This window comes from Salvelinus fontinalis, chromosome 2 (assembly GCF_029448725.1).
Source record: "Salvelinus fontinalis isolate EN_2023a chromosome 2, ASM2944872v1, whole genome shotgun sequence".
In the NCBI taxonomy this organism is placed as follows: Eukaryota; Metazoa; Chordata; class Actinopteri; order Salmoniformes; family Salmonidae; genus Salvelinus; species Salvelinus fontinalis.
In genome coordinates, this window is record NC_074666.1 from 82,540,596 (window position 1) to 82,559,511 (window position 18,916).

The 18,916-nt window shown below is 43.3% G+C and overlaps 1 protein-coding gene across 2 annotated transcripts in view; it reads right to left on the bottom strand.

Annotated features, from left to right (window-relative positions):
* LOC129829027 (mucin-2-like) overlaps positions 1 to 5,693 on the bottom strand; it is a 22,089-nt gene extending 16,396 nt beyond the window's left edge. For both annotated transcript variants that reach the window (XM_055890462.1, XM_055890452.1), the window contains exon 1: positions 5,517 to 5,693. In XM_055890462.1, the coding sequence (XP_055746437.1) occupies positions 5,517 to 5,565 (49 nt within the window). In that variant the 5' untranslated portion in view covers positions 5,566 to 5,693. The remainder of the gene's footprint in view (positions 1 to 5,516) is intronic.
* Between the last annotated feature and the right edge of the window lie 13,223 nt (positions 5,694 to 18,916).

Consider the following 18,916-nt stretch of genomic DNA (forward strand, 5'->3'; position numbering starts at 1 on the left):
TGCCTCATCCAGGTAATACACCTTGCTGAAACCTCTTCCCTCGGATATGGGGGATATAAACCTTCTTCGTTTGTGAAGCAACTTTGGGTCCTTGAAAAGCACTATATAAATACCATTCATTATTATTATTAAGGTTGCTGATGCCGCTGCACTCTCTCTGTGACAAAGATTCCTCACATAGTTATACACGCTGCTTGGGGGACAGATTCCTAATTAGTCTAATCAAGCTGAACATGTCCATGGTCAATGGAAGGAATGAGAATGGTCCTATCTCCCTGCATTCATCCAATATCATGACTGTGAAGTCTACTGTGCATAGTTGCTCATGGGAAAGTCACTTGTGACAGCTTGGCGGGTAGGAGCGTTGGGCCAGTAACCGAAAGGCTGCAGGTTTGAATCCCCGAGCTGACAAGGTAAAAATCTGTCGTTCTGCCCCTGAGCTAGACAGTTAACGCACTGTTCCCCGGGTGCCAACGACGTGGATGTCGATTAAGGCAGCCCTCCACACCTCTCTGATTCAGAGGGGTTGGGTTAAATGAGGAATGAGGTATCCCCTTTCCCTAAAGGTCTTGCATTATTTGTCTGTGAGATTACATCTAGGGAATCAACAGGTTTCCTAATTCCCGAAAGACAACTTCACACTGTTCTCAAATCAAAGTTTATTTGTCGCGTACACATATTAGCAGATGCTAAAGCAGGCGCAGCTAAATGCTTTTGTTCCATGGTCCAACAGTGCAGTAAATGTCTAACAGTACAATACTAATACAGAATTATAAAGTGGGGGGGGTTCGAGCCCTGAATGCTGATTGGCTGACAGCCCGTATCAGACCGTATATCACGGGTATGACAAAACATGTATTTTTACTCCTCTAATTAGGTTGGTAACCAGTTTATAATAGTAATAATGCACCTCGGGGGTTTGTGGTTTATGGCCAATATAACACGGCTACGGGCTGTATTCAGGCACTCCGCGATGCGTCGTGTGTATGAACAGCCCTTAGCCGCGGTATATTGGTCATATACCACACCTCCTCGGGCCTTATTGCTTAAATAACCCTTGAAGAAACAAGAGATTAAGAAATATCAGAACAAGCAATGTCAGAGTCCGGGATATACACGGGTTACGGGACGAGCAGAGGCTTGAATTTTGTTTCAGACAGGGCGTGTTTGAGATTGCTCAATTTGTTCACAATGCCTGGAGGAGAAGGAGAAATGTCCTGTTTGACTAGATGGTAGCTGTACTGGCCATCGTCTGTCTGGGGTAGGGCCTGCCTGACACACACACACACAAACACACACACACACACACGCACACACAACATCACTCACAGGCACAAAGACACACACACTGACAGAAGAAAGGCAGTCACACAGCTAGAGGGTCTTGTACTGATTTGTCAACACCGGGCCCCACAGCAGGACTCATTACTATGGGTGGCATGGAAGGACACACAGAGCACAGTACTACTTTCTCTATCAGGGAAAGATCAGAAGGTTTAAGTTGCAGTCATTGTTTATTCTCGTGTCTTTTTCTTCATCGTTACCTCAGTTGATTCATTTACATGCTTATCTCCCGTGGTCTCTCTCTCTCTCAGTGACCTCCCTACCTTCAGCTTGACCCGTGGCTTGCCCTAGTTGTAAGACTTAAGGGGAGGTGAGTTGTGTGTGTCTACGTCCCCCTCCCTATATCCTATATCAGCACAGAGGGCTCGTCCAGCCTTGACTATCTGTAGGTAACAGATGGTTCCCTAGTGCAGCTAGCGCTCCTCGCTCACTGGGCCTCTGCTCTGAGCACATATCATATCCTATTAAAGCTCGGCCAGCACCTGCTTTCCAATTACAGAGTGAGATTTACAGCCCCTAATCCAACTCAGCGAGAGGGAGGAAAGAGGAGGGGGGAGAGGTGATAAGATGAAAGACAAGATGAAAGAGAGAAAGAAAGAAGAAGCAAGAGTGTCTATGAAAAGGGGAGTGCAGGCAGCAAGAGAGAGAGAGAGAGAGATTGTGGGTAAAGGCTGGGTGGTATAGTGAGGAGAAAGGAGACAGTACCAAACCCATGTCACACTCACTGTACTCTATTTACCCTGACCTCGGCATAGTGATCACTCGTTGATATCTGGGCTTCATCACACTTAAAAGGGAGGACTGATGAATGTGTGTGTGTCTCCTCGCTCTGTCCACCCCATCCATTACCTCCTGTATAGACCCTGCATGCTCTGCACGTATAATATCATGACTAACCACCAGATTATGAAGCTGCTGACATCAAGAATGTATGTGGTCAGAGAGGACAGAGACAGGGTTAAGACGGGGAGGAGAAGAGACACTGAACATGCTCTTTCTTATCGGGGACACACGCTGGACGATGGAGTCCATGGCGCCAGACTCAGGGGAAGAGGTGATCGACCCTCAGGAGATCCTTCATATGTATCTTTTTACTGCTGCCTGCCTGCCTCACACACACACACACACACACACACACACACACACACACACACACACACACACACACACACACACACACACACACACACACACACACACACACACACACACACACACACACACACACACACACACACACACACACACTTCTCGTACAAGCCTCCTTCAGTTCAGAGCCAAGCTCTCTCCCTGAGTTACAGAGTCCTTAAACACATAACAAGTGATTGAACTATAAAAACAGCCTGCAGGGACCAGGGGACCAGCAAGGACTGAGTCACATGACAGTGGCTCCTCTCAGGCCTCTGATGGTAACATTTGACCTTAAATATGGCCTTCCCTATAGGGCAGGGATAGGCAACTTTGATGTGGGTGAGGGCCACAAAAAATCTGAACTCATCATGAGGCACTAGCCTTTTGGGGGCCCTAAGCGATTTTGCCATAGGGCGTAGAGAAGATTTTACAATGTTCTAACAAATTTCATTAAATTCTACTAATTTTGCAAAGGAACGGTGAAACAAATTAGCAGTTTTACAGCTTATTTCCTGCAATACTGCACATTTTGCCATAGGGGGAGAGAAATATTTGCTGTTTTTTAATTTGATATCTGAGTGAGAGTGACAAACAAAATCAATGGGGGTCCCCTGGTCGGAAATACGACCATGACGTTTACAAAGCTGGATGTTTACAAGCTGGATGCTAGACTAACTTACCAATTTTTAGCTGACATTGGCTATTTGAGTGACTGTCAGTGACAGACATAACATAAGAGAAAAACTCCTGATGCACAACCAAATGTCTAAATTGCACATAGTCTATTCTACTATTTTATCTCGCGACAGTACATTGAGATCCCGACTCAGGTCCTACATTTTTTCATAATTTTTTTATTTATTTTATTTTACCGTTATTTTACCAGGTAAGTTGACTGAGAACACGTTCTCATTTGCAGCAACGACCTGGGGAATAATAACGACCTGGGGAATAATAATTGATCCGTGGGCCAACAAAGGCGGGCACGCCAGTTGCCTGCAACTGGCCACCAGTTGCCCATCCCTGCTGTAGTTGGCAACGTGATGAAGCAACCCCAGAGCAGCCCTAATTAAGAGACTGCGACCAATAGAATCAACTTCCGTACAGGGCAGCAGGGCTAAGCAGCAGCATGGCTGAGCCTATAGGCTCATTAAGATTCCACAGTACACTTCACCAGTGTTGCAGGCTAAAAGAGTATAGAAGAGAGAGTACAGAAAGAGCTGAACTTCTTTGAATGGTTAAGATGTGTGTCACAACCAGCCAGAGAGCAGTGGAACCAATGACTCAGTCTTCAGTAAGTCTTGGCTTCCATTTGGAGAGTTTTGGGGAACCCCCTGCTATGAGTCTAAGATAGCCACTAGTTTTTAAGTATTAGTACTGTACATATGAAAAGAGATCTATCAGAGCCTTCTTAAATAATGGTTTCTTACCTTACATAATAATGGATAGAAAAACACTTACACTACATATACAAATGTATGATGACACCCCTTCAAATTAGTTCATTCGGCTATTTCAGCCACACCCGTTAATGACAGGTGTATAAAATCGAGCACACAGCCATGCAATCGTCATAGACAAACATCGGCAGTAGAATGGCCTTACTGAAGAGCTCAGTTACTTCCAATGTGGCACCGTCATAGGATGCCACCTTTCCAACAAATCAATTAGTCAAAATTTCTGCCCTGCTAGAGCTCCCCCGGTCAACTGTAAGTGCTGTTATTGTGAAGTGGAACATCTAGGAGGAGCAACGGCTGAGCCGCGAAGTGGTAGGCCACACAAGCTCACAGAACGGGACTGCCGAGTGCTAAAGCGCATAGCGCGTAACAATTGTTTGTCCTCGTTTGCAACACACAACCGAGTTCGAAACTGCCTCTGGAAGCAACGTCAGCACAAGAACTGTTCGTTGGGAGCTTCATGAAATGGGTTTCCATGGCCAAGCAGCCGCACACAAGCCTAAGATCACAATGCACAATGCCAATTGTCGGCTGATGTGGTGTAAAGCTCGCTGCCATTGGACTCTGGAGCAGTGGAAACGCATTCTCTGGAGTGATGAATCACGCTTCACCATCTGGCATTCCGACAGACGAATCTTGGTTTCGCGGATGCCAGGAAAACGCTACCTGTCCCAATGCATAGTGCCAACTGTAAAGTTTGGTGGAAGAGGAATGATGGTCTGGGGCTGTTTTTCATGGTTCGGTCTAGGTCCCTTAGTTCCAACTACAGCCTACAATGACACTCTAGACGATTCTGTGCTTCCAACTTTGTGGCAACAGTTTGGGGAAGGCCCTTTACTGTTTCAGCATCACAATGCCCCTAGGCACAAAGCGAGGTCTGTACAGAAATGGTTTGTCGAGATCGGTGTGAAAGTACTTGACTGGCCTGCACGGAACCCTGACCTCAAACCCATCGAACACCTTTGGGCTGAATTGGCACACCGACTGCGAGCCAGGCCTCATTGCCCAACATCAGTGCCCGACCTCACTAATGCTCTTGTGGCTGAATGGAAGCAAGTCCCCGCAGCAATGTTCCTACACCTAGTGGAAAGCCTTCCCAAAAGAGTGGCGGCTGTTATAGCAGAAAAGGGAGGACCAACTCCATATTAATGCCCATAATTTTAGAATGAGATGTTTGACGAACAGATGTCCACATACTTTGATCATGTAGTGTATTTGAAAATGTCGCTTAAGTGAATCTAGGGTAGGCTAGTGATGGTAAATATAGCCTAGTTTCAGTCTAAACACTGCATTGCTATCCACTTGGCAGCTTTAATGTTATTACATCGTTATTCCAGTGACATTGCAAACTTATGGGAACAAAAATATAAACACAGCCTATTGTAATGTTTAGGCAAAAACGGGCAACGTTTGGAGATTGATTTAAATACCCTACAGAGCTCTGGATTTTCCTTGTATATCCTACACGAAATGGCACCTGTTTTGAGAAGTGTATTTTGAACAATATACCACCGAATGATCCATGCGTACATGGGCGTTTCAACAACAAGACGTTATCCTATAAAACATTTAAATCAAGCTTACCTGTGACAACAATCCATAGGATGAAAAGTTGATGACAAAATAATGTCATGTTCACTCTGTGTATAACGGTTCGTCCGAGTTCAGATAATCAAGAAGAACAACAAGGTTTGTGCCCGGTAACGGTCTTGCTGGAGACGCAGTAACTTATTCCCTTCGTGCCTGACAGTGTCTGCCACAGGTGGGTCTCTCTTTGAGCCCGTTTAGAGGTCTCAGCAGTATTAAATACTTAGTCCCTCCTCGTGGGGCGGGCCCTGCTGCCTCCCTCCAACAAGCTCGGTCACTGACAGTCCTGAGTGTCCTCTCGCCACAGGCGGGAAAGTAGATAAGGCGAGTGCGCCTAAGACCTAGGCATGTGGTATTTTTGGCATTGTCTGGTGGTGATTAATATATTAATGCTTTTATATTACGGTATTTTGACTATTCAACCAACACTCACATTTGGCCAGTGTTGGTAAGTAAAACTTCGATGTCGACAAATTGGATGACGACTAATATCCCCATCCCGAAGGAAACGGTTTGATAAGTTGAAACCTGCCACATTTTTCATACAGGACTTGTTTATACAAATGGGCAATTAAGCTTTAATAAATACAAAATTGCCTTTACGTCTTTAAGAGCTATAACTGTAGGATAATGTTCCGGTTGGGGGGGGTTTAATGGCTGTATCTGATCAGATAACATGTCCATCACAACACGTGGCATTTGTTTGCATCTAGCAATATCAACCCAACTTATCAACATAAATATGGTTCCTGGACCATGATATTTATAACTTTATGGTTTCAAATATATGTGAATGATCAGTTTAGGCTAAATGTTGAGGCATTGTAATAGCCTAATGAAAGGACACTACACAAAAGGTGCTATCTAGAACCTAAAAGGGTTCTTCGAACCCATTTGAATAATTATTTTTGGTTACAGGTAGAACCCTTTTGAGTTCCATGTAGAACCCTTTCCACAGAGGGTTCTATATGGAACACAAACGGGTTCTACCTGGAATCAAAAAGGGTTCTCCTATGGGGACAGCCGAAGAACCGTTTTGGAACTCTTTTTTTCTGAGTGTACCTAACCTTTTCTCTAATTTAATCAAATTAGCCTGAGCTGTTCTTGCTCTGCAGGTTTTATTGATCTGAAGACGTCAGACATTTGACAGCACAAAAACTGTCTCAAAGGGTAATGTATTCATTAATACGCACATATTTGATCTCGACACCAAACTTTCAGTTGCATCAAGTGGTTGTCTCTTATCGTCAGATATTTGAGGAGTGCCAAGGATAACATACCTGCAGGCTAGCCTATGCAGTGTCCCCACTAGAAATCAACGACAAACAGATACATCTTGCTTAATTAACGAGTCACTCGATGATAGGCATATCTGTCTGACAATGCCATTTTAATCGTTCCTTAGAGTTAAGCGATTATTACAAGTGAATTGATTGGATTCAATTTAATTGAATTGAATGGATTTGATTGTTTGCGCTGGTGTTAGACAAAATAATCTCCAATCCATTGCCTAATCTCCAATCAAAATCACAAATTGGGCATTTATACGCAGGCCTAGGCTAGCCTGCGTAAAAATCATATCCAGTCGACTAGTTTTTAAAAACCTCTCAAATTCAACATAAAGCTTGCGTTGTGTCTTATAAGGAGTTGCTCCCTGGTCTCATAGACTAGACGTCAGCGGGGTTTAGGTGGCTTAGGCTTTACAGTGAGTCAAATCGTGGGCACCGTCCGAGTGAACAAGTGACATCAGCATGTTATGCCATGGTGCACTTGACTGGCGGGCCTTGGGGTAATTACGCACGCTTAGGTATTCAAACAGATAAAGCAATATTGTGCAACACTCTTTGGTGTTTCTCTCACAGTCAGAGCCGGCCAGTATTATCACCACGCGCATGTAAAGCAACAATGGAATTCAGTCACTTGGGTGACCAGGCAGAGGTCAATGGTTGGTATGAGGTAAACGCATCCAGGTTAATGATACTTCGTGCGTGGAGCGAGACTAACTGTGATCTTCCGATACAGACAGACTGCTGGCGTCTCTTTGGAGTTCTCTCAGTTGCCATCAGTTTTCAGTTGTTTTCTCATCAGACTGTTCCATAATGGTGTTTTTCTCTCTCCATTTAATAGCCTACAGGACTTGTTTTCGGATGTATGTTCCACTTCTATTTTCATTGGTGGTCTTATGCAAGCAATTGTCCAGTCAGAAGTTGTATATTCTTTGTGATGAGTCAGCCTGGTCTCATAGACTAGAAGTAACATATTAAACATAAATACGGAATACAGAAATACAGACAATTAGTATGATATGTTACATTTGGTATGGTTACATAAGACAGATGGTTACTTAGTGGAACTGACAGCGTTTTAACCACTTTGCAGATATAACACAAACAACTAAATTAACCGGAAGGTTGCTGGATCTAATCCCTGAGCTGACAAGGCAAAAATCTGTTGTTCTGCCCATGAGCAAGGCAGTTAGCCCACTGTTCCCTGGGTGCCGAAGAGGTGGATGTCGATTAAGGCAGCTCCCCGCACCTCTCTGATTCAGAGGGGTTGGGTTAAATGCAGAAGACACATTTCAGTTGAATACATTCAGTTGGACAACTGACTAGGTATCCCCTTTTTATTGTTGTATGTTCGATAAAATTGTGAAGCTCCCAAATGTAAGAGGACTCCCGTCGTATTCACATATTCGCTGAAATCCATTCAGGTGTATTTTGTGTCTTTTGGCGAATGCGTTTTAATGATCTAAAGTTGTGATGTTGCTACTGCCTGTAAACACAGTCCAGTTCAAAGATAACGAGGGCAGGCCTGTGTGGCAGTCGCATACAGGCCCACTGTAGCTCTGATTGGCTAAGGCGCACCGGTCTGCTTAGACTCCGGTCCTGGACAAGACACATGTTTTTATTAGGTTTTATTTACTGCAGTGTTGATTCATTGTCCAAACGCATGGCCGCTTTCCCACTCTATAGTGCTATAGAATTTTCACTATGCGTCTTTCCCAAACATTCTAAAAAATATGAAAAAAGGTGTTAGATTCTTCCTGGGGGTGTATATGAACAGATTTTAACAAGATTTCAGGTTGCTAAAACGCTGCCACTTCCATTTTAAGGCAAAAGTGAAAGTAGGGCGGTTGGTCAGGGTGGATGGGTAGGAGTATAATGCTAGAAATATATTTGGGTAGGCGTATAACCCAAATGTTGCATGTTCGAATCTCATCACGGGCAACTTTAGCATTTTAGCTAATTAGCAACTTTGTAACTACTTACTACTTTTTAACTACTTTGCAACTACTTAGCATGTTAGCTAACCCTTCACCTAACCTTAACCCCTAACCCTTAGCCTAGCTAACGTTACCCACCTAGCCACACAGCTAACGTTAGCCACAAATTGGAATTTGTAACATATCATACGGTTTGGAAATTTGTAACACATTGTATGAATTTGCAATTCGTAACATATCATACGAAATGGATGATGGACATCCGCAAATTAATACATACCCAGGGGTGAAAGTAAGCTGGAACGGTCCGGTACAGATTACATGCAAAATAAATAGTGGGAGTACTCTGTACCGGTAAACCATGAGCCTATCACAATAATTAAAACATAGATTCTAAGAAAACTGTAGGCTATTACATTATGTATCATTACTGCTTGTCAGTCGCATAAAACATTTGTGAATAGACTCAACAATAGCACTGAAATGTTGCCAAGGCAGAGATGAGTGGCCGAGACCCGGTGAACGCATCAATTCAAGTTACAAGACTTGTGTAGGCCTAATGAATGATTGTAAGTGGTCTCTTTAAATTCATCAAATGGCACTGTATGGATACCGGAATTATTTTAGTGTGGAGTACACTCTTAGAAAAAAGGGTTCCAAATGGGCTCTTCGACTGTCCCCATAGAATAACCATTTTTTGTTCCAGGTAGAACTATTTTGGGTTCCATGTAGAACCTCTGTGGAAATGGTTCTACGTGGATCTCAAACGGGTTCTACTTGGAACCAAGAAGTGTTCTTTAAGGGGTTCTCCTATGGCAGGGTTCCCCAACTGGCAGGCAGCCATTGGGCTGAATTTAGCCTGTGGGTGGTTTTATTTGGCACCCAAAGTTTTCTGAGCAAAAATAAGAAAAAAAAGAATATTTTATTTAAATGTTTTATTGTTGGACTGTGAAAACACCAGGAGAGATTTTAATTTGACAATTCTGTTCCCAAGTATTCCCACGTATAATAGAGAGACACGTGATCATACACAAATGTAAGCAAGGTTTGAAAATATTATGTTTTAGTCAAATATTATATCTGTTTGGGATTCTTGTAGTCAATTTGCAGTCAAATGATTTGTAATTATGTTCCAGCCACCCGACCATCCGCTCAAGAAAAAATCGTCCAGTGGCTGAATCTAATTGATGATCCCTGTCCTATGGGGACAACCAAAGAATCATGTTAGGTTCTAGATGGAACCTTTTTTTTCTAAGGTTGTAGCCTAATAGTTGGAATAGTAACTGAAGCTTGGAAAAGATGGCGCCGGAAGAAATAGTAGCTGTTTTACGGGCGCCTTATAACGAACCAGGGCGAGACGCAGATGTAGATGGTTTGAGTCTCTGATATTTATTATAATCCAAGGGGCAGGCAAGAGACAGGTCATAGACAGGCAAAAGATCATAAACCAGGTCAGAGTTCAGGAGGTACAGAGTGGCAGGCAGGCTCGAGGTCAGGGCAGGTAGAATGGTCAGGCAGACGGGCTCAGAGTCAGGGCAAGGGTCAAAAACGGAGATAAGGAAAAAGCAGGAGCACAGAAAAACACGCTGGTTGACTTGACAAGACAAGACAAACTGGCAACAGACAAACAGAGAACACAGCAATAAATACCCAGGGACTAATGGGGAAAACAGGTGACACTTGGAGATAGGTGGAGACAATCAAAAAGACAGGTGAAACCGATCAGGACGTGACACGCCTAACCAATTGTGCTATTATGTGGTTTTTTTGGTATTATTTGTAACTTATTTTGTACATAATGTTTCTGTCACCGTATCTTACGGCAAAAAAGAGCTTCTGGATATCAGGACAGTGATTACTCACCTCGGATTAGACAAAGATTTTTTCTTCAACAAGCAGGACGCACAGGATGTACTTTTTTTCCAAGAGAAAAAGACGCAGGAATAGAGGACACAGGGCGGGGTGCCTTGTAAGGATCCGCCAATGGCGAGTGGGAATTTTGCCCTTACCATCAGTATTACTAGCCAACGTACAATCATTGGACAATAAATTAGACGAGGTACGATCACGAATATTCTACCAACTGGACATCAAAAACTGTAATATATTATGTTTCACCCAATCATGGCTGAATGACGACATGTGTAACGGATGTGAAATGGCTAGCTAGTTAGCGGGTACGCGCTAGTAGCATTTCAATCAGTTACGTCACTTGCTCTGAAACCTAGATGTAGTGTGCCCCTTGCTCTGCAAGGGCCGCGGCCTTTGTGGAGCGATGGGTAATGATGCTTCGTGGGCGACCGTTGTTGATGTGTGCAGAAGGTCCCAGGTTCGCGCCCGTGTCGGGGCGAGGGGACGGTTTAAAGTTATACTGTTACATTGATGCTGTTGACCCGGATCACTGGTTGCTGCGGAAAAGGAGGAGGTTGAAAGGGGGGTGAGTGTAACGGATGTGAAATGGCTAGCTAGTTAGCGGGTACGCGCTAGTAGCGTTTCAATCAGTTACGTCACTTGCTCTGAAACCTAGATGTAGTGTGCCCCTTGCTCTGCAAGGGCCGTGGACTTTGTGGAGCGATGGGTAACGATGCTTCGTGGGCGACCGTTGTTGATATGTGCAGAGGGTCCCTGGTTCGCGCCCGTGTCGGGGCGAGGGAACGGTTTAAAGTTATACTGTTACACATGGATAACATTTAGCTGGCGGGATATTCGCTGTACCGGCTAGATAGAACAGTAAACTCCGGTAAGATGAGGGGTGGGGGTCTGTGTATATTTGTAAACAACAGCTGATGCACGAAATCTAAGGAAGTCTCTAGATTTTGCTCGAATGAAGTAGAGAATCTCATGATAGGCTGTAGACCAAAAATTCCAGATCACCTTTACTCCACACACGCGTACAAAGCTCTCCCTCACCCTCCATTTCGCAAATCTGACCATAATTCAATCCTCCTGATTCTTGCTTACAAGCAAAAATTAAAGCAGGAAGCACCAGTGCATTGGTCTATAAATAAGTGGTCAGATGAAGCAGATGCTAAACCACAAGACTGTTTTGCTAGCACAGACTGGAAAATGTTCCGGGATTCTTCCGATGGCATTAGGGAGTACACCACATCAGTCAATGGCTTTATCAATAAATGCATCGAGGACGTCGTCCTCACTGTATGTACAGTTGAAGTTGGAAGTTTACATACACTTAGGTTGGAGTCATTGAAACTCGTTTTTCAACCACTCCACAAATTTCTTGTTAACAAACTATAGTTTTGGCAAGTTGGACAGGACATCTACTTTGTAATTTTTCCAACAATTGTTTACAGACAGATTATTTCACTTATAATTCACTGTATCACAATTCAAGTGGGTCAGAAGTTTACATACACTAAGTTGACTGTGCCTTTAAACAGCTTGGAAAATTCCAGAAAATGATGTCATGACTTTGGAAGCTTCTGATAGGCTAATTGACTGGATGTATTTCAAGGGTACCTTCAAACTCAGTGCCTCTTTGCTTGACATCATGGGAAAATCAAAAGAAATCAGCCAAGACCTCAGAAAATAAATTGTAGACCTCCACAAGTCTGGTTCATCCTTGGAAACAATATTCCAAACGCCTGAAGGTACCACATTCATCTGTACAAACAATAATATGCAAGTATAAACACCAGGGACCACGCAGCCGTCATACCGCTCAGGAAGGAGACGCATTCTGTCTCCTAGAGATGAACGCACTTTGGTGCGAAAAGTGCAAATCAATCCCAGAACAACAGCAAAGGACCTTGTGAAGATGCTGGAGGAAACAGGTACAAAAGTATCTATATCCACAGTAAAACAAGTCCTATATCGACATAACCTGAAAGGTCGCTCAGCAAGGAAGAAGCCACTGCTCCAAAACCGCCATAAAAAGCCAGACTACGGTTTGCTACTGCACATGGGGACAAAGATCGTACTTTTTGGAGAAATGTCCTCTGGTCTGATGAAACAAAAATAGAACTGTTTAGCCATAATGACCATTGTTATGTTTGGAGGAAAAAGGGGGAGGCTTGCAAGCCAAAGAACACCATCCCAACTGTGAAGCACAGGGGTGGCAGCATCATGTTGTGGGGGTGCTTTGCTGTATGAGGGACTGATGCACTTCACAAAATAGATGACTCAAGAGGAAGGAAAATTATGTGGATATATTGAAGGAACATCTCAAGACATCAGTCATGAAGTTAAAGCTTGGTCACAAATGGGTCTTCCAAATGGACAATTACCCCAAGCATACTTCCAAAGTTGTGGCAAAATGGCTTAAGGACAACAAAGTCAAGGTATTGGAGTGGCCATCACAAAGACCTGACCTCAAACCTATAGAAAATGTGTGGGCAGAACTGAAAAAGCGTGTGCGAGCAAGGAGGCCTACACACCTGACTCAGTTACACCAGGTCTGTCAGGAGGAATGGGCCAAAATTCACCCAATTTATTGTTGGAAGCTTGTGGAAGGCTACCCGAAACGTGTGACCCAAGTTAAACTATTTAAAGGCAATGCCACCGAATACTAATTGAGTGTATGTAAACTTCTGACCCACTGGGAATGTGATGAAAGAAATAACAGCTGAAATAAATAATTCTCTCTACTATTATTCTGACATTTCTCATTCTTAAAATAAAGTGGTGATCCTAACTGACCTAAAACAGGGAGTTTTTACTAGGATTAAATGTCAGGAATTGTGAAAAACTGAGTTTAAATGTATTTGGCTAAGGTGTATGTAAACTTCCGTCTTCAACTGTACATACCCCAACCAGAAGCCATGGATTACAGTGAACATTCGCACTGAGCTAAAGGGTAGAGCTGGTGCTTTCAAGGTGCAGGACTCTAACCCGGAAGCTTATTAGAAATCCTGCTATGCCCTCCAACAAACCATCAAACAGGCAAAGCGCCAATACAGGACTAAGATTGAATCGTACTACACCGGCTCCAATGCTCATCGGATGTGGCAGAGCCTGCAAACTATTACAGACTACAAAGGGAAGCACAGCTGTGAGCTGCCCAGTGACACGAGCCTACCAGACGAGCTAAATCACTTCTATGCTCGCTTCGAGGCAAGCAACACTGAGGCATGCATGAGCGCATCAGCTGTTCCAGACGACTGTGTGATCACGGTCTCCGTAGCCGACGTGAGTAAGACCTTTAAACAGGTCAACATTCACAAGCCTGCTGGGCCAGACGGATTACCAGGACGTGTGCTCCAGGTATGTGCTGACCAACTGGCAAGTGTCTTCACTGACCTTTTCAACATGTCCCTGATTGAGTCTGTAATCCTAAATGTTTCAAGCAGACCACCATAATCCCTGTGCCCAAGAACACTAAGGTAAACTGCCTAAATGACTACAGACCCGTAGCACTCACATCCGTAGCCATGAATTGTTTTGAAAGGCTGGTAATTGCTCACATTAACACCATTATCCCAGAAACCCTAGACCCACTCCAATTTGCATACCGCTCAAACAGATCCACAGATGATGCAATCTCTATTGCACTCCACACTGCCCTTTCCCACCTGGACAAAAGGAACACCTACGTGAGAATGCTATTCATTGACTACAGCTCAGTGTTCAACACCATAGTGCTCTCAAAGCTCATCACTAAACTAAGCATCCTGGGACTAAACACCTCCCTCTGCAACTGGATCCTGGACTTCCTGACGGGCCGCCCCCAGGTGGTGAGAGTAGTTAGCAACACATCTGCCACGCTGATCCTTAACACTGGAGCCCCTCAGGGGTGCGTGCTCAGTCCCCTCCTGTACTCCCTGTTCACCCACAACTGCATGGCCAGGCATGACTCCAACACCATCATTAAGTTTGCAGACGACACAACAGTGGTAGGCCTGATCACCGACAACGACAAGACAGCCTATAGGGAGGAGGTCAGAGACCTGGCCAGGTGGTACCAGAATAACAACCTATCCCTCAACGTAATCAAGACAAAGGAGATGATTGTGGACTACAGGAAAAGGAGAACCGAGCACGCCCCCATTCTCATCAACAGGGCTGTAGTGGAGCAGGTTGAGAACTTCAAGTTCCTTGGTGTCCTCATCACTAACAAACTAGAATGGTCCAAGCACACCAAGACAGTTGTGAAGAGGGCATGACAAAACCTATTCCCCCTCAGGAGACTCAAAAGATTTGGCATGGGTCCTCAGATCCTCAAAAGGTTCCACAGCTGCAACATCGAGAGCATCCTGACTGGTTGCATCACTGCCTGGTATGGCAACTGCTCGGCCTCCAACCGCAAGGCACTACAGGGGGTAGTGCGTACGGCCCAGTACATCACTGGGGCTAAGCTTCCTGCCATCCAGGACCTCTACATCAGGCGGTGTCAGAGGAAGGCCCTAAAAATTGTAAAAGACCCCAGCCACCCCAGGGGTCTTTGGTACGGTAACTGCATGGCAAGCGGTAGCGGAGCGCCAAGTCTAGAACCAAAAGGCTTCTCAACAGCTTTCACCCGTGTCGTCGTCGTCGTCCCCGCCAACCCCTCTTTTACGCTGCTGCTACTCTCTGTTTATCATCGATGCACAGTCACTTTAACTATGCCTACATGTACATATTACCTCAATTAGCCTGACTAACCAGTGCCCCCACACATTGACTCTGTACCGGTACCACCTGTATATAGCCTCACTACTGTTTTTTTCACTGTCATTTTACAGTTTTTTTTTTATTTCTTTACTTATCTATTGTTTACCTAATACCTATTTTTTTACTTAAAAATTGCACTGTTGGTTAGGCGCACATTCGGCGCACGTGAAACTTTGATTTGATTTTAATGTCGGCCTCACATGTAGCCTATTATAATATTAACTCCTTCAGAATTAAGAATTCCTCACAGTAAAATGATTGTACCAAATCTTAATTTTGTCTCCAGAATAGATCTCTGGAAAATATGATTTCTTTGTTTCAGCATCTTGAGAGAATGCAAATGCGCTCTTAGGGACCTGTTGTGTAACTTTCTTTCGGCAACATAAAAGCTGACAGTATTTAATTTTCAACCACATAGAATATGCATCCAAGATTAACTGAAATACTATTAGAAACATGTTGGATCATTTTTACAGCTTTTAATTTCCTTAAACCGGGTCAAACTGATTGGCCATTTGGAAATCTCCCTGGTCCCTGAACATCCTCACTATATGAGAGAAGCAGAAATGAAGGATAAAACTTTACTGATGTCAACTACACTGAAAATATATATATAAATGCAACATGCAAAAGTTTCATAGATTTTATTGAGTTATAGGTCATATAAGGAAATCATTTAATTGAAATAAATTCATTAGGCCCTAATCTATGGATTTCACATGACTGGGCAAGGGCGCAGCCATGGCTGGGCCTGGGAGGACATAGGCCCAGCCAATCAGCATTAGTTTTTCTCCATAGAAGGGCTTTATTACAGCAATACTCCTCAGCACCCCGCTCAGACGATCCCGCAGGTGAAGAAGCCGGATGTCGAGGTCCTGGGCTGGCGTTGATTCTGCCAAATTCTCTAAAATTGCATTGGAGGCGGCTTATGCTAGAGAAATTAACATTAAATTATCTGGCAATAGCTCTGGTGGGCATTCCTGCAGTCAGCATTCCAATTGCACGCTCCCTCAAAACATGAGACATCAGTGGTATTGTGTTGTGTGACAAAACTGCACATTTTAGAGTGGCCTTTTATTGTCCCTGTGTAATTAATGATCATGCTGTTTAATCAGCTTCTTGATATGCCACACCTGTCAGGTGGATGGATTATCTTGGCAAAGGAGAAATGCTCACTAACAGGGATGTAAACAAATGTGTGTACAACATTTGAGAGAAATAAGCTTTTTGTGCATGTGGAACATTTCTGGGATCTTTTTATTTCAGCTCATGACACGTGGGACCAACACTTTACATGTCGCGTTTATATTTTTGTTCAGTATAGATTGTTGATGATGCATTGATCCTTCTATCAATTTATGACATTCTTGTGAGCAAGGCTTTATTTAGTATTCTAGACCAGCCTCAAATGACAAGAGAAGCTGCATGCATCTAATTATAGACAAATTGACTTACAAATAGTCTACCAATTGTCGAAAATGATAAGCAAAAAATGATGTAAATGTGTCTTTAAAAAAAAGAATCCTGCACCGCCTGTCTTTCTGCCCTCCCTGAGTAACGTGCGCAGGTAGCCTACATGAAAACACCATGACTGGTTGTGTTTATACCACATTAAAAGGTAGACTAATACATTTTAAAAGTTAAATGACACATCTTTACTATTAGGCCCATGGAGATCCTATTAAATGAATAGGGCTTCACATGGGTTCCTGTGTGGCTCAGTTTGTAGAGCACGGCACTTGCAATGCCAGGGTTGTGGGTTTGATTCCCACGGGGGACAAATATGAACACGTATGCACTCACTACTCTAAGTTGCTCTGAATAAGAGTGTCTGCTAAATGTATTCATTGATTAGGCCCATAAAAAAATGGTATGCAGACATAGGAGGTCCTTGTACTGGGAATAATATAACGCTACTTTCACCCTTGTCTATACCAAATATAACATATCATACTAATTTCAGTCTCCTGGATTTACATTTACTATGTTACAACTACCCCGGAATCCTGTTTGGATGAGTCCCGTTCCATGAACAAGAGAGGCCTTTAATATAGAATATATCTATATATGAAGTCTCAAACTGATTGCACAAACCTTCCAGAACAATGGCAATTTTCAAATATGCTTGCCCGTTTTAAAATAAATTGGCTATGTTGAGTTGAAGAACAGAATGTACAATGAAAGCACAGATCTCAAAATGACCCAATCTCAAATGATTTGTGTAGCCAAGCAACTATAAAGTTAGTAAAACGATTGTAAGTCATGACTAATTATCAAGGAAGTCATTACTCAGAAATGGGGTCAAAAAAATGTACCACTATGTCATTGTTTTCCCAAGGAGTGGTCAATAGTTTTTTTTAAATGTCTCATACTGAGTTGTTTAAATGTTTCAACTCTTCAGGAGTTGTCTAAAGCGCAACGAGATCTGGCAACCAGAATAGAGAACACACCCACCTACATCTATAGGTGAATGTCTCATTGAAAAGATCCAAGATTCAGCAGTTCTGACCATCATGTATCTGGGAGATCTCTCAGTCAGTTTCAGGACGAAAAGGTCAAAGGTCTCAATCTACATTTGGGCAAAATGTCCCTGAATCTACCGTACAGTACCATCCCCAAACCAACACCAGGCCCAGTCCTGGTTGAGGAAGAAGAGCCTGCAGCTCCAGACTGGACAAGCTCAGCTCTGGCCTTGGTCACTTTGAATGGAGTTCAACTTCCTCTCTCATTATTGTTTACTACTCAATATCCCCTATATATGTAGCCCTTCTCCTACACAACCCAGATCAAACTCTGTTGAGTTATCCAGTGATTTGATGTGAAGAGAGAAACAAGCTGATAAAGTCTAAAAGAGAGAGAAAAAAACTGGCAGGCCACTAGGCTTTCATCAAAACAGTGTTCAGAGGCCAAGGTTAAGTAAGTGCTTGGCCTCCTTGATGACCAGCCAAGAACACCTTGTCATTCCACTCAGCACAAACTGGGAGTCAACCCCATTGATTTGAGCTTTAATACAAACAGGTATGTAAACTGTACTTTTCCTTGTTGCTGCACCCCTATTGGCATTATGAGTTTCCTCCTGTACGTCTAATTTATGACAGGAAATGTGCAATGCGACTGCTTCCACGTTTCAGATTGGTCAACAATGTGGGAGTGTGATGGGATGACAGAGCCCACTGACTAAGCCACGTATCATGTCTGATTTATTATACACAATTCATCCAAACACGCTCACACCTGATACAACTAACACAGACATACGGTAACATGAGTCAATGTCAAACCACTGGTAAATGAACAAGGCACTCCTTCAAGGAGATATAAAGTAGAAAGCTTTTATCAAAGTTGACTACATATTCTTTCATGCGGGTGTAACGAAAGACAAACACATAGGCCAATACAGCATTGCAACATCAACACAGATATGAAATTGACTACATCACTGCTAAACACTGGTTTTGATTAAGAATTCAATAGCCAGAAGTAGGTAATTCACTCAGGTCATAAGAATTCATAGAAACATACTCTAAATATGTAGGCTAATCAAAGGTCAATTATCAAACACATATGG